The 12,780-nt window shown below is 36.1% G+C and overlaps 1 protein-coding gene across 2 annotated transcripts in view; it reads left to right on the top strand.

The window, feature by feature from the left end:
* The window catches only part of LOC148949889 (equilibrative nucleoside transporter 1-like), a 220,031-nt gene that overhangs the window by 66,350 nt on the left and 140,901 nt on the right, over positions 1-12,780 (top strand). For both annotated transcript variants that reach the window (XM_089091357.1, XM_089091356.1), the window contains exon 6: positions 1,788-1,838. In XM_089091357.1, the coding sequence (XP_088947483.1) occupies positions 1,788-1,838 (51 nt within the window). The remainder of the gene's footprint in view (positions 1-1,787; positions 1,839-12,780) is intronic.

Here is a 12,780-nt window from a genome sequence, read left to right as displayed (position 1 = left end):
ATATTTTTTATTTTCAAAGGTATTGTAGACATTGATGACCTTATCCATGTCATAATCCAAAACCCAATCATCATATCTATCATTTTCAATCTGCTTGGCTCGTTTCACCTCGGCTTATCTTTCGGCATTATGTAATACGTATCGCCAAACTTTTTTTTTCTACAATGGTATGGGGTCCGCGACAGGCTTCTATGTATGGATTATCACTGTCGTTTGTCTTCTAAACGCAGACAATTTGAGCCTTTTATTGATGTCATGACGTACAAATGGACCTTAAATTAGATGTGGTGCCTTTGTAAATATACATATTTTTTTTATTGAACCTTTAACTTTTGCCTCGGCTTGTCTTTTGTCACTATGAAAGGGATATCGCCGAACCTTTCTTTCTTTTAATTGTTCAGGTGGTGGGACAAAAACTTCTTTTTCTTCCATCGATTTATCCAGCCTTGGCTTGTCTTTTGTCATTAAGAAAGACATATCGCCGAACCTTTGTTTCTTTTAAATGTTCAGGTGGTGGGACAAAAACTTCTTCTTCCAACGATTTATCCAGTCCATATTTTTGATTTTCAAAGGTATGGTAGGTATTGATGACCTTATCCATGTAAAAATCCCAAACCCAATCATCATTGCTATCGTTTTCAATTTGTTTGGTTTGTTACACCTCGGCTTATCTTTCGTCATTATGAAATACATACGCTGAAAGTTTTTTTTTTTAAACAAAGGTATTGTAGGCATTGAGACCTTATCCATGTCAAAATCATAAATCCAATCATCATCGCTATCATTTTTAATTTTGTCACGTTTTGATTCTCGCTGTCCCGGTTGATTTTCATTGACTCGCTGCTCTTCATTTTCAATTTTGTCTCCCTCACTTGTTTGGTGTTGTATGTCGTCTAACCGCGGGTGTCTTTGCCCTTCATTTTCATTTTTAACTCGGTCTAATTGTCGTTTTCGCATATCTTCTAACCGCCCGTGTCTCAGATCTTCAATTTAATTTTTGATACGGTTTTGGATTTTGGTTACTTCAGACAATTTATGAATAGCCTTTGCTTTAGCTGTCCGTATTGGCTTTGTCGCAATTGATGGTCCAGGTTGTCAAATTTCACATCTTTGATAGTTCTGGTGTTGGCTCCGAAGAATCATCATTTATAGTAACAGCAACTGCAAATTTTCGTTTTTGGGGCCTTTTAACAGACATTATATTATGTAAATAACTGTTGCGTTGGAAACTCAACGATCTTATATATGCTATGCATAACATCATATAAGAAAATGCTTATATGCTGCCATATATGATGTCACAAGAATTGCTTATGTGATGTAATAACATAGTACATGACGTCATATGCAAAAACCAAAACTAGGGCTCTTAATGATTTTTCTCAGACCTCTGACCTATCTAGATCGTTTTTTAATGCGAAAAAATCCCTAGATACGAATTTTCCCGAAAAAATATGGAGCCGTTTTCGAGAAAAAATACATGAATACATGCACAATTATTACTCACTTATAAAGATGGTATATATATATATATATATATATATATATATATATATATATATATATATATATATATATATATATATATATATATATATATATATATATATATATATATATATATATATATATATATATATATATATATATATATATATATATATATATATATATATATATATATATATATATATATATATATATATATATATATATTTCTTGGAATCTTGCAACAGTTTTTATTTAGATCTGATATAGGCTACAAAGTTTGGATTTTTCTTTTTCAGGGCAAGACAAGTTTTTTATTGTAACCTTGGTATCTGTAGCACTTATGAATGGTAAGTTTTTTTTTTCGTTTATATAGTTGCTTATTAGAAATAATTAAGAAATTTTGCAGAAAAACTGCTTCTCTAGCCTAAATAAAATAACATTATATAATTAAAAAGGAAAAAGAAGATATTAATTTGCTTTCTAAAAGTGCTAAAATTATGGTATTTCGTGCCTTAATTTGATTGTTCCAAAAACTCTTGCTTGTTAAAAGAAAGGAATAAAGAAAAGGAAGTGAGGCATGAAGATGAAATGAAGCTGCTGAAGCAAAAAATAGAAATTTTCCAGAATTCTAAAAGGAGAGTGGAAATCATTTCACCTCTTTTTTTTATTTATAATTTGTCGTGACGCTAGACCTCTGCACGGGAATTGAATTGAAAAAGGGGAGAACTGATATTATAAGCAAGGAGAAAAATAGTTAATCTTTTACAAATTACATTTTAGCCTTTGGAAGGTTTGTCGGTAGTAGTGTCACTCTTTTATCTCGTAATTTTTCTTCCTTTTTTATTTTGACTTGATTCTTCATTTTGATTTAAGCTGGTTTCAAGTTTGTTTGATTTATTCATTCATAATAATACCTGTTATTTTTAGTTTGACTCAATTATTCATTGTGATTTTCGCTTATTTTTGGTTTCATATAACCATTCATAGTAATGTCTGTTCGTTTCAAGTTTGACTTATAATATGACTTTATTTCTCTTCATTCTAGGTTTTACATTGCTCTTTGCTTTTCTTTGAGAGACTTCTAGGGAAAATGCTTCAAAATTGACAATTTTTTTATGCGTCAATTATAAGGTTTTTTGAGTTTCATAAAACTTTTCTTCTTAAGAACTAGAATGCAAGGGCGGATCAAGGATTTTTTCGGGGGGGGGGGGTTTACTAATTTTTGACTCAGTTTTCGACTCATTTTACTGATTTTTACCTAGGTTTTACTAATTTTCAACTTATTTTCGACTCGGTCAAAAATTTCGGGGGGGGGGGTGGTGGTTCAAACCGGGTACCCCCCCCCCCCTGGATACGGCCTGGCTAGAATGTTAGACTGTACTTTGAATTTTAGGCAAAATGGTTATTTCGTCAAAGCTATGGGTCAGATGTAGAGTCTTACAGTACTAATTTTTAATAATATTTTTTACCGAACTTACGGGGTGAATAAGATGGGGTTTTAATCACACAGATTGAAAGTCTGTCTAATTATCTTTATTATTATTTTTAGGCTCCTTTTGAATTCATCCTGACCCACTTCTTCTGGGTACCCTTGAGTTTAGATGAATTTTTTCCATAGTTTTAGCAATATAACTTCTTCTGGGTACCAGACTTCTTCTGGGTACCCTTGAGTTTAGACGAATTTTTTCCATAGTTTTAGCAATATAACTTCTTCTGGGTACCAGACTTCTTCTGGGTACCCTTGAGTTTAGACGAATTTTTTCCATAGTTTTAGCAATATAATCTTCTTCTGGGTACCAGACTTCTTCTGGGTACCCTTGAGTTTAGACGAATTTTTTCCATAGTTTTAGCAATATAACTTCTTCTGGGTACCAGACTTCTTCTGGGTACCCTTGAGTTTAGACGAATTTTTTCCATAGTTTTAGCAATATAAGTTTTCCATGTTTTCGTTTGTTGTAACTTTTGGTGTATTTAAATGAATGCTTGTCTAGGTATCTATGGAAATATAATTTTCTAGATTGGCATCTTGGTCATCTATTTTGTTGTCTTTTAACAGAATTAAGTTAACACCTTTTTGTCAAATAATTTCCTTTTTTATGGATGTTTTTGTCGAATAAAACTTTTGAAGTATCTTACCACCAAACATTATTTTTGCTAAATGTTCGATGCGCGATTTTCTGTAGGATGGGAATTAAATTCTTAAATTATTTAAGGGATTTCAGATAAATCATGGTGTTTCTGGTGGTTGGGGGGGGAGGGTGATTTGGTTGTATGAGTCACAGGCTCTTTTTATGTCTCCAGTCATTCAGTACAATCATAAGAATGTCTAGTCACAATACTGCATACGAACTATCGAGGGTCAGTTTTGTACCATAGGTAAGAGGGAAAGAAGGTTAGAGGTAAGAAGGTTAGAAAAAAGGTAAGAGGGAAAGAAGGGTCAGAGGTGAGAGGCAAAGAAGCAGGTGGTATACTTTAGTCTGATGGACAAAAGCTAGGACTTGGAATTTTTTATTTATTTGCCGAGGATCAATCGCCTGGCACTGTCAGCCTCTGTGGTAGCTTTGTGGGGCAAGTGACCTAAAAGCTGAAATTTCTGAGAATCGTTTAAAATTCTTTTACAAGTACGTGGAGCTAAAGAGACTCCCTCAAGAAACTGATCTTTACAATCCCGGCTTTAGCAGACTTCACCGTTTCATGGTTCAACGAATCCCCTTCTTTTAAAACTTTGAACCCTGTTAGTGTCTCGAAGGTGCCATGGTTCATTTTTTTTAGGGAGATCGTACGGAGATCTGATAGATTTGGGTAGCCTACTCTCCTTTAAAAAGTAGCTTGAACTTGGTAGTGTTTTATGCCTAAAAATATTTGTCCCTGGCCCCATAATTGTCAAACAAATTTGGGAATTTTCTTTCGAAGTTTGGAGAAGGGACGCACGTTATGAAAAATCATGTCTTGTTGGTGCAAGGTACTTGCTTCGTAAGTTTCAAGCCGACAGGAGAAGAAATAACTTATCTATTTTGTAAATAATTTCTATGTGTGTTTGGGGGGGGGGGACTAGAGGTACTATATGCTAATATTGTGCCTCTAATTATTTAGCTTGAAAATTCTTTTATGATCCCGGCTCAAAAAATTGCAACGTACTCTTGTTTCAGATAAAATCTGACGTCGGGGACGGGGGTTTGAGATGTTGGAGGGGTCAATGGTCCTTTTTTGTTCTTCAGTTATACAGATTGAAATACCTTGCATGATTCTGGTTCAAGCAGAGTTTCATATTGCTTTCTTACTGCTACCAATTCCACGATGGGTTTGGAGGGGATAAGAGCTCACTTCAGTCCCATAATCATCTAGATTGAACCTCCTTGAATTATTCTTGCTTAAAAAATGTTGAAGAAGCCTACCTTTCTGCTATAGTTGGCGGTAGGGGGGGATGCTGGAGGGAGCACTGGCCCACCTTAATTTTCCAATTATACAGACTGAATATATTTTTTTTGTAATTCTGTTTCAAACAAGCTGAAACATGCCCATCTTTCTGGAGCCCACTGAGTCAGTCTGTTGCTTGGAGTTAGGTAATATTTTCACTGATTCAGGATCCGAGTCATTTTCACACCCGTATTAACGAATTTCCTGGGCTTATAGCTTCGATTGGTTGGACAAAATAAGCTATTAGCCTAGGGTGGGATTGTCCCAAAAATGTTTGAAATCCTATTGTTGAAAACTGTAGCTGAGCATATAGCTGAGGCACTTTCAAATATTCACCGAATTTATTTTTATATCTTTCCATCAAATGAAACCCCATAGCATATTAATCTCAGTACTTCCTTTGGTTTTCCGGAAGAGGGTATGTATTGAGACTGATGTTTCATTTTATGTAGTTAAACCGTTTTGACCCGATCCTTATATTTCCTTCGAGGTTTTCTTGTTCCTGAGTACATACCCTCTAAGCTTTAATTCAATCAAACTCAAAACAGGCTGTTCTGTAGTTACACCTTTTTGATAATTTTTTTTAAGCAGTCAAGTCTCAGTGGTCTTGGGTACACGCTCTTTAATTTTCCTGCTCACGATACATAAAAACGCGTGTTGGCAAAAACCATTTGGCCTTTAAATTTTTCTTTTTAAACTCTCGGCAGCACCAAGCCACCTGAGGCCAACACAGGTACGCACGCTCCTCCTCCATCCCAATCAGCACCAAGCCTCCTGAGGCCAACACAGGTACGCACGCTCCTTCTCCATCCCAATCTATTTAAAGGCTCTCTTTACACCCCCCCCCCAAGAAGTTCAAATTTCCCTTAAATACTTCCCTACGACCACCTACCACCCAATTCGGGGACGACCTGGTTCTCATTTGGCCCAGATGGTTGGCCGAAAATTTTTTTTTTTTGGCAATCTGTCATCCATTATCCGCAGATTTTATCCTAGCCATCCCAACCTTTCTGATAGAAAAAATTTAAATTTGGTAACTCCTTCTGGTCTGAAGTGATAGAAAATATTACAAGTCTGGTAACTCCTTTCGATCTAGGCTAATTGAAATGTATTTACCAAATGTAGTTACCAAGTCAGGTAATTGCGTTTAGCCTGGACTGATAAAAAATTTTCGTATCCAGTAATTCCTTTTATTTGGCCTGGTCGACAGTATTCGAAGTCCGATACGTCTTTTTGGTCTGGATTGATCGAACATACAAACTATTCAAAGGTTGGTAACTCCTTTTGTTATTGGCTTATCAAGCATATTCCAAGTCTGGTAGCTCCATTTTGTCTAGGGTGTTAGATTATTCCTTTCGTGAGTTTTAAGCCAATCAGAAAATAGAATTTATTCTTTTATTTTATATATTTCTGAACAAATTGCTGTCCTATACCAAGTTCTTTAGCCAGGCCCTTTGATGAGAGAAAAAGAAATGTTCATGGGCTTCCTTTCTTTGGAATGCCAGCTACGCTTCGAAGCCTAGGGAGGACATTCAAACTTCCAGATCATACGATGGGCACCACATCCACCTTTTCTTCAAAGACTTCTCTGTTGAAAGTGGGCATTTTGTAAAATTTATGGCCCTCATTAATGGAACTTTAAGGGTCGTGTCGTCACCGGGGGCGTATATTTGGACCTTACGACTATTCTGAGTCAAATGCCTGTCAAAAATTTGATCTGAAGTAATCGGTGGTAAGGAAATATACGTAAGGAAATATAAGGAGCACAGAAGGACAGTTCAGGAGGTTGCAGGCCTGCTTTTAATATCAAATTATGCATACAATCTTTTTATAATTCATGATTTAACTTTGTCTAATGAAATGCATTTCTGAAGAATTGGCTATTTGACTAATTTTAGGCCCTTTCCAGCCCCCCCCCCCTCTGAGCATCGAATGTATTACTTAACCCCTAGAGACTCCTTTCGATTGTCTGAGTGGAATGGTTATGTCAAAATTTTGATCCGATGCCTTGGGGGTTTATGGGGGGGGGGGGGGCTGACGAAAAAAAACTGCATGGGAAAGGGGATGGTTGCCATTCACTTGCAGTTGGCCCTAAAAAAAACACTCAAAATTTCTGTTTCTTATCGAGTGAATCCCCAAGTTTCTAAAATCACCCCTTCTACAAGGAGTGTTTGGGAAAAAAATACATAAGAATAGCATCGCTCTGTACTTTTTTTGCTCTGTATTCTAAGCTAACGCTTTTTTGTAGACTAAAAAAAAAAGAAAAAAAAAATGTTAAAAGAAACAACAATCAACGTCATCTAGAGTTATCGAGTAATTTGGCGAAGTTTATCATATAAGTATAAATAAAGCTTTATATTTTTACACAAAGCTTAACAACTTTTTTGCTTTCAGTTAGCCGAAGATTTTCAATTTTGCAACTTTTACCCAAACTCACTTTTGCTAAAAGGGAATAAGAGATGTTTTCTACCTCTTTTTATCTTAACTGTTTTTCTTTTATTTTGGGATATTAGTTATAATGAACATTTGAAATAGTTTTATTTATTTTTAGCCGGTTCTAGACTTTTCTAAATTTTCTGGATACGGGTTCACTGACATTGGTGCTTTTTCTTTTTTTTTTATTGCGCCCATGTTAAAGCGTCAAGGTGTCCCTTCCCATTCTCCTATTTCCTTTTTATTACGAAGTTTCCTATTTCCTTTTTATTACGATAGTCAGTTCGAAATAGATGACTAACCTTTTTTTTCTGTTATCATCCCTCCTTGCATCTCATTTTGGTATTTCCCTTACATTTAGTATCTTCTTATTTAAGGGGACATCCATTTTTTTCTCTCTCCACTTGATTCTCTTATCCCTTGTCTGAAAAGATAAGAGAGGCAGTCAGAATGTCTCTCTCCTTCTGATCATAAAAGACGCCGAATTCATATTTCAAATAAATATTTCCCTGAAACGATGTATGACTAACAATTAAAATAAAAAACACGCCTTATATTTATTCTAACTTGCAATAAATTCTATCTGTCTAGTCGTTGAATAACAGTGACCAATAACAAAACAAGAAAGTGACCAATTAGTAAAGTAAAGTTGCCTTTTATTGTATCAGTAAAGTTGCCTTTTTTGTATTCTATCGTGCCTAAAACAAAAAGGCTGATCTCGGATTTTGTGTTTGTCGAGGTCAAAAATACAGAAATTAATCTTTTTTTGGAACAGTCTATTTCCTATAAAAAAAAGTCTGTGAAAATAAAATTTATTTCCAGTCTATGAAAACGAAAAGGTATATACTCCAATTATACCTGAATAATGCAGCTTTGCTTTAGTAAATGCTACATATGACTCATCAATTTGTCTAAAGACCCCCCCTCCCAATATTGAAAAATAGTGACAGAAAAATTCACCTTTTTGGCAATATTTCCGGGTTTCAGACTCGAGCAGTTTCTTGGTGTTTGGCTCTCTGGGACATCATCAAACAGTTCGTGGTAACGAACTGCAAGTAAGGAGTGACTCTCCCAGTAGTAACCGAAACTCTAAAGAACAGAATTTTGACAACAATAGATACATAAAAATTTTCTTTTTATAAAGATTACAAATACATTCATAAAGCTTAATGTTACCCATCAAAAGCAACGAGTCTGGAAAATTTGCCTCATTTTTGGAAAATATCCACAGAAAGCAAAGGAATCATAATGAAAATTGCATCATCTGATTCAGCATAAAAGACAACCCTACTTTAGTGGTTTCAAGCTCCTTATGCAAAAATGTGGAATTTTGTATTTTTTTTTGCTGTAAGACGGTCACGGACGCGTGATTATTTGTTTTGTACTTGTTTTCCCCAGGAGCGATTGTATCGAACCAACGGTTCTAGACAATGGGGAGCGGGCTGATTCCATCGAATATTAAAAGTTTTAGTACATTTTTCAAGTGACCAAAAACATCAAAGGGCAACCAGCCCCCCTTCTAAACGCGTTTTCCCCAAAGACATCCGATCAAAATTTAGTGATATCTATTTTGTTCAGCATAGTTGAAATGTCCAATAACTATGCCTCTGGGGATGAATGACCTCCCATAGCCCCATGGGAAAGGGCTCTAAGTTATGTAATTTGCCCATTGTTTAAACATAGTATCTATTATTGGAAAGTATGCAGATATTTTGAGGGGGAGGATTTCTGCGGTGGGACTCTCCACGGGGAGAATTTTTCGTTGGGAGGGATGTTTCCTGGTGTAAATTTTCCAGGAGAAATTTTAACACGGTGGGAATTTGCCAGAATTCCTATATGAAATTCTTTTTATTTGTCTTACTTTCTCTTCGGTGACTCAATTTTACATGTAGAGATGTTCCAGGGGAATTGTCCAGGAAAATTTTCTGCGAGGTTGGAATTATGTGGGGTATTTTTTCGTGGAAGTGGATTTTCAGCGGGAGAAAATCTGCAATAAGGAATTTACCATTGGAGGATCTTCATCTTGGGGGGGGGGTATTTCTGGGAAAAATATTCCACGGAGAGGGATTTCCCGCATGATTTGAAAAATCGTCAGAGATCAAGTCAAAAACTTTCTTTTCAAATGAAAGTAAGGAGAATTTTCCTGGCGGAACTGTCCGCAGGAAATTTTTTAAGCGGAATTGTCAGCAGAAAATTTTCCGCGCGGGATTTTCGGTGAGGATAGAATTGCCTGGGGGAATTTTCAATGAGGATATTTTTACGCGGGAGGAATCCCCTTTCAAGGAATGTCTTATGAGGGTAAGTTTTATTATGAAAGGGGACACGGATTTCCTGGCGTTTTTTGAAAAAGAATCAGAAATTAAATATAAAAAATAATTTTTTTTTTCACTTGCCATGATTTGGAAAACGTTCAGAAACTAAATAAAAAAAATGAGCTAAATTTTAATGTTGCTCATTACTCTCAGTTGAAATTTTTTCTTATTTAATTAAACAGTTAGATAGAGTAAGAAAATCTAATGAAATATTGAAAAAAAAAAACAGTCCGGTAAAAAAAAAAAAAAGTTTTTTTTGGATACTTTTGGCGGTTTGTTTTTAGTGGTTTTTGAAGTTTTATTAAATTGAAAATTGAAGTAAAGACTAACCTCTGCTGTCGAATATTCTACTTTCGAAAAATTTGCTATTTTAAACTCTAAACATTAAAAAAAAGAAACTCGACTCAAGAGACTGAAATTACAAACGAACAGATGTTGTTGCAGAAAATTTGTACCTATAATTGGAAAAAAGAGTTGGCGTTCAGCAAAGTTTAAAGAAAGCATTTAGTATTTAAAGAAGTACTTAAAATATTTAAAGAAAACACATCAAAGTACTTGAATGTCTCTCATTACCTAATTTATGTGTACATGGGACTATTAATAAATAAACATTTCAAAATACAGTTTTTAATGCAAATGTTTCTATGTCCCTCTTGGCATTCAAACACATTTCAAGAACCAATTACGGTCGAAAATAGAGGACCGCCTGCACGTAGATTATAGTTCCTCAATTTTTGTGTTTCTTAAGTTAATCTTTTGTTTTCGTGGTTTCTTTTCCCAATCATGAGTGGTCTTTCCACCCTCCTACGAAGTGACTGCATCATTGGTAACACGAGTAGTGGATATAAATCCACCGTTGAAGATTAGCCGTCCTGGCTAAGTGGACGTGCGCTGGGTTGAGGATTCTTTGACCAAGGGGCACAGGTTTTATCCGTGGCGTGGCCAGCTATTTAGTTTCGGACGAGGGTCAGTGGTGTGACTCTGTAAGCTCAGCCGGAGTCGACCCAGCTCTAAATGGGTACCTGGAGAAATCTGGGAAAAGTAAGCAGGAAGGGTGTGCGAGAGCAGAGGATGGCCGACCCCCAGCCCCCCATCGCACTTCCTGGTTGAAAGGCAACAAAGCGGAGATCAGCCCCGCCGGTTTGGACCTTTATAGTCGACTGCTGTCATACTTACTTACTTACTTACACCGTTGGAGCCTCAAAAGTACTGTAGGCTAATTTTGAAAAAGGCGTGACATATATCCTGGCTTTTGGCCATGCCTATTACTTTGTTTTGAGTATTTATTTTGAGTATTAAAAAATAAGCTTTATTTTTACTTCTTCATAACCTCAGAAAGAGTGGTAGCCTAGATGTTATCCTTGGCCTATTCTTAATTCTAACCATTGTATAAATAATGAAATCTATATTTTTTTCCTAACTCAAGAATCAAAATTGTCAAATTTACAAATAGATTTCTTTGCATCCTATTGATTTATCTGTTGTAGCTTTATGCAATTACACATATCCAAGGCTTTCTAAGTGAGCATTACCCCGCATTCATCCTCACACGAGTCAATTTTCAGCAATAACTTGTCGAAGCCGTGGGTTACGTCCATTGTCAATCAATTAAATCAATATTGTTATACTTGAAAAAATTTAACATTTATTTTGCATTTTACTTTATAGTAACATGTTTGTTTTTCATCTAAATTCCGATGAATGTCTTAAGGAGTAATAAGTCAACATAGTTTGGAAGCCTGAGGCTTCGCTGAAAAGTAGTGTAATCCTAACTGATGAGGTTTTCTTTTCTTTTAATGAGGTTTCGGTTTTCTCAAAATACAGGTTTCCTTTTGCCACAACATCGTCCCGAGGAGTAGGTATTATTAGTGCAGAAACAGTTCGATATAGACCAGTGGTATCAAGCGTCTTTTCCCCAGAATGTTGATCACCAGAAAAACAGACTAAATACAATGATATCAACGGGAGATAAACTAATACGTTTTGAGGCTAGACCTAGATACATGACGTTTGATAAAACCGAAGAAAACGAAAATAAACAGTAATAAATAAAGAAAGAAACCAGAAGAGGGTTTTAGCTAGTGGAAAAAAAAGAAAAAAATGAAACATGCCTACAAAGACCTATGCTAAACCGTTTTCAGCGCTATATAAAAAAAAGAGAGAAAGATCAACCTTTTAAGTAAACTAAATACGTTCTGAGACCATAGTGACTAATCATGACTTCTGACAAAACCAAAGAAAACGAAGAAAAACAAGAAGAAGCTAGACAAGGATGATTTTAAGCCATTGAAAAAAAAAGAAGAACAAATCAACGAAGGGATATAACAGATATATCGACAAAATCCTTCGCTAAGCCGTCCTCAGCGCTATATAAAAGATGAAAAACTAACCTTTTGAAGTAAACGGAAACAAATTAGAGAAGAGACTGGAAAAAAAGAAGAAAGCGAGAAGAAAAACCAGAAGAAGGAATTTTCTTTCCTTTTTTGAGCACCGAGGACAGCTTAGCAGAGGTTGTTGCCAAAATATCTGCTTTGTCTTTTTTTCTGGCAGAAAACCTCCTTGGTTGACTTACTTTGACTTACTTGACTTAAAGCTCTTGCTTGGCACCATTGCCAGCATAGAGGAAGCCAAAAGTCAGCACTTCCAGTCGTCTCCAGAGTGGCCTGTTTTGGGCGAGGATTGGAGCTTCGCTGGGGTCAGTGTCCCACGCTGTGAGTCGCTCGTGGATGATATCCACCCATCTCATACGTGGTCTACCTCTGGGGCGTTTCCAGCCGTTTGCAGTTGGATCGAAATCAAATATAAGTTGGACAGGTATTTCGGTGTGTAGGTAAAGTAAATGACCGAACCAACACAGCGAGAGGGACTCAAGCTGTTCGGAAAGGGGTGATAATTTGAAGAACTGGAGGATATCCATGTTTCTTACCCTGTCGAGCCACCTAACGTGTTCAATTTCGCGGAGGTGTTTTATCTGGACAGCATCTACCTTCATCATCTGCGACTGCGTCAAAGGCCAAGTCTCTGACGAGTACAATACAATACTTGCCACCGAGGCAGAGTAGACACGAGCTTTCGTGAGACGGCTCATCTGGGGTTTGTAGAATATTGTTCTCAGTAAGCGGTCGAA

The sequence above is a fragment of the Artemia sp. Qi Xiang Cuo genome, chromosome 7 (assembly GCF_049724085.1).
Source record: "Artemia sp. Qi Xiang Cuo chromosome 7, ASM4972408v1, whole genome shotgun sequence".
Taxonomy (NCBI): Eukaryota; Metazoa; Arthropoda; class Branchiopoda; order Anostraca; family Artemiidae; genus Artemia; species Artemia sp. Qi Xiang Cuo.
This window is presented reverse-complemented; position numbering and strand designations above follow the sequence as displayed.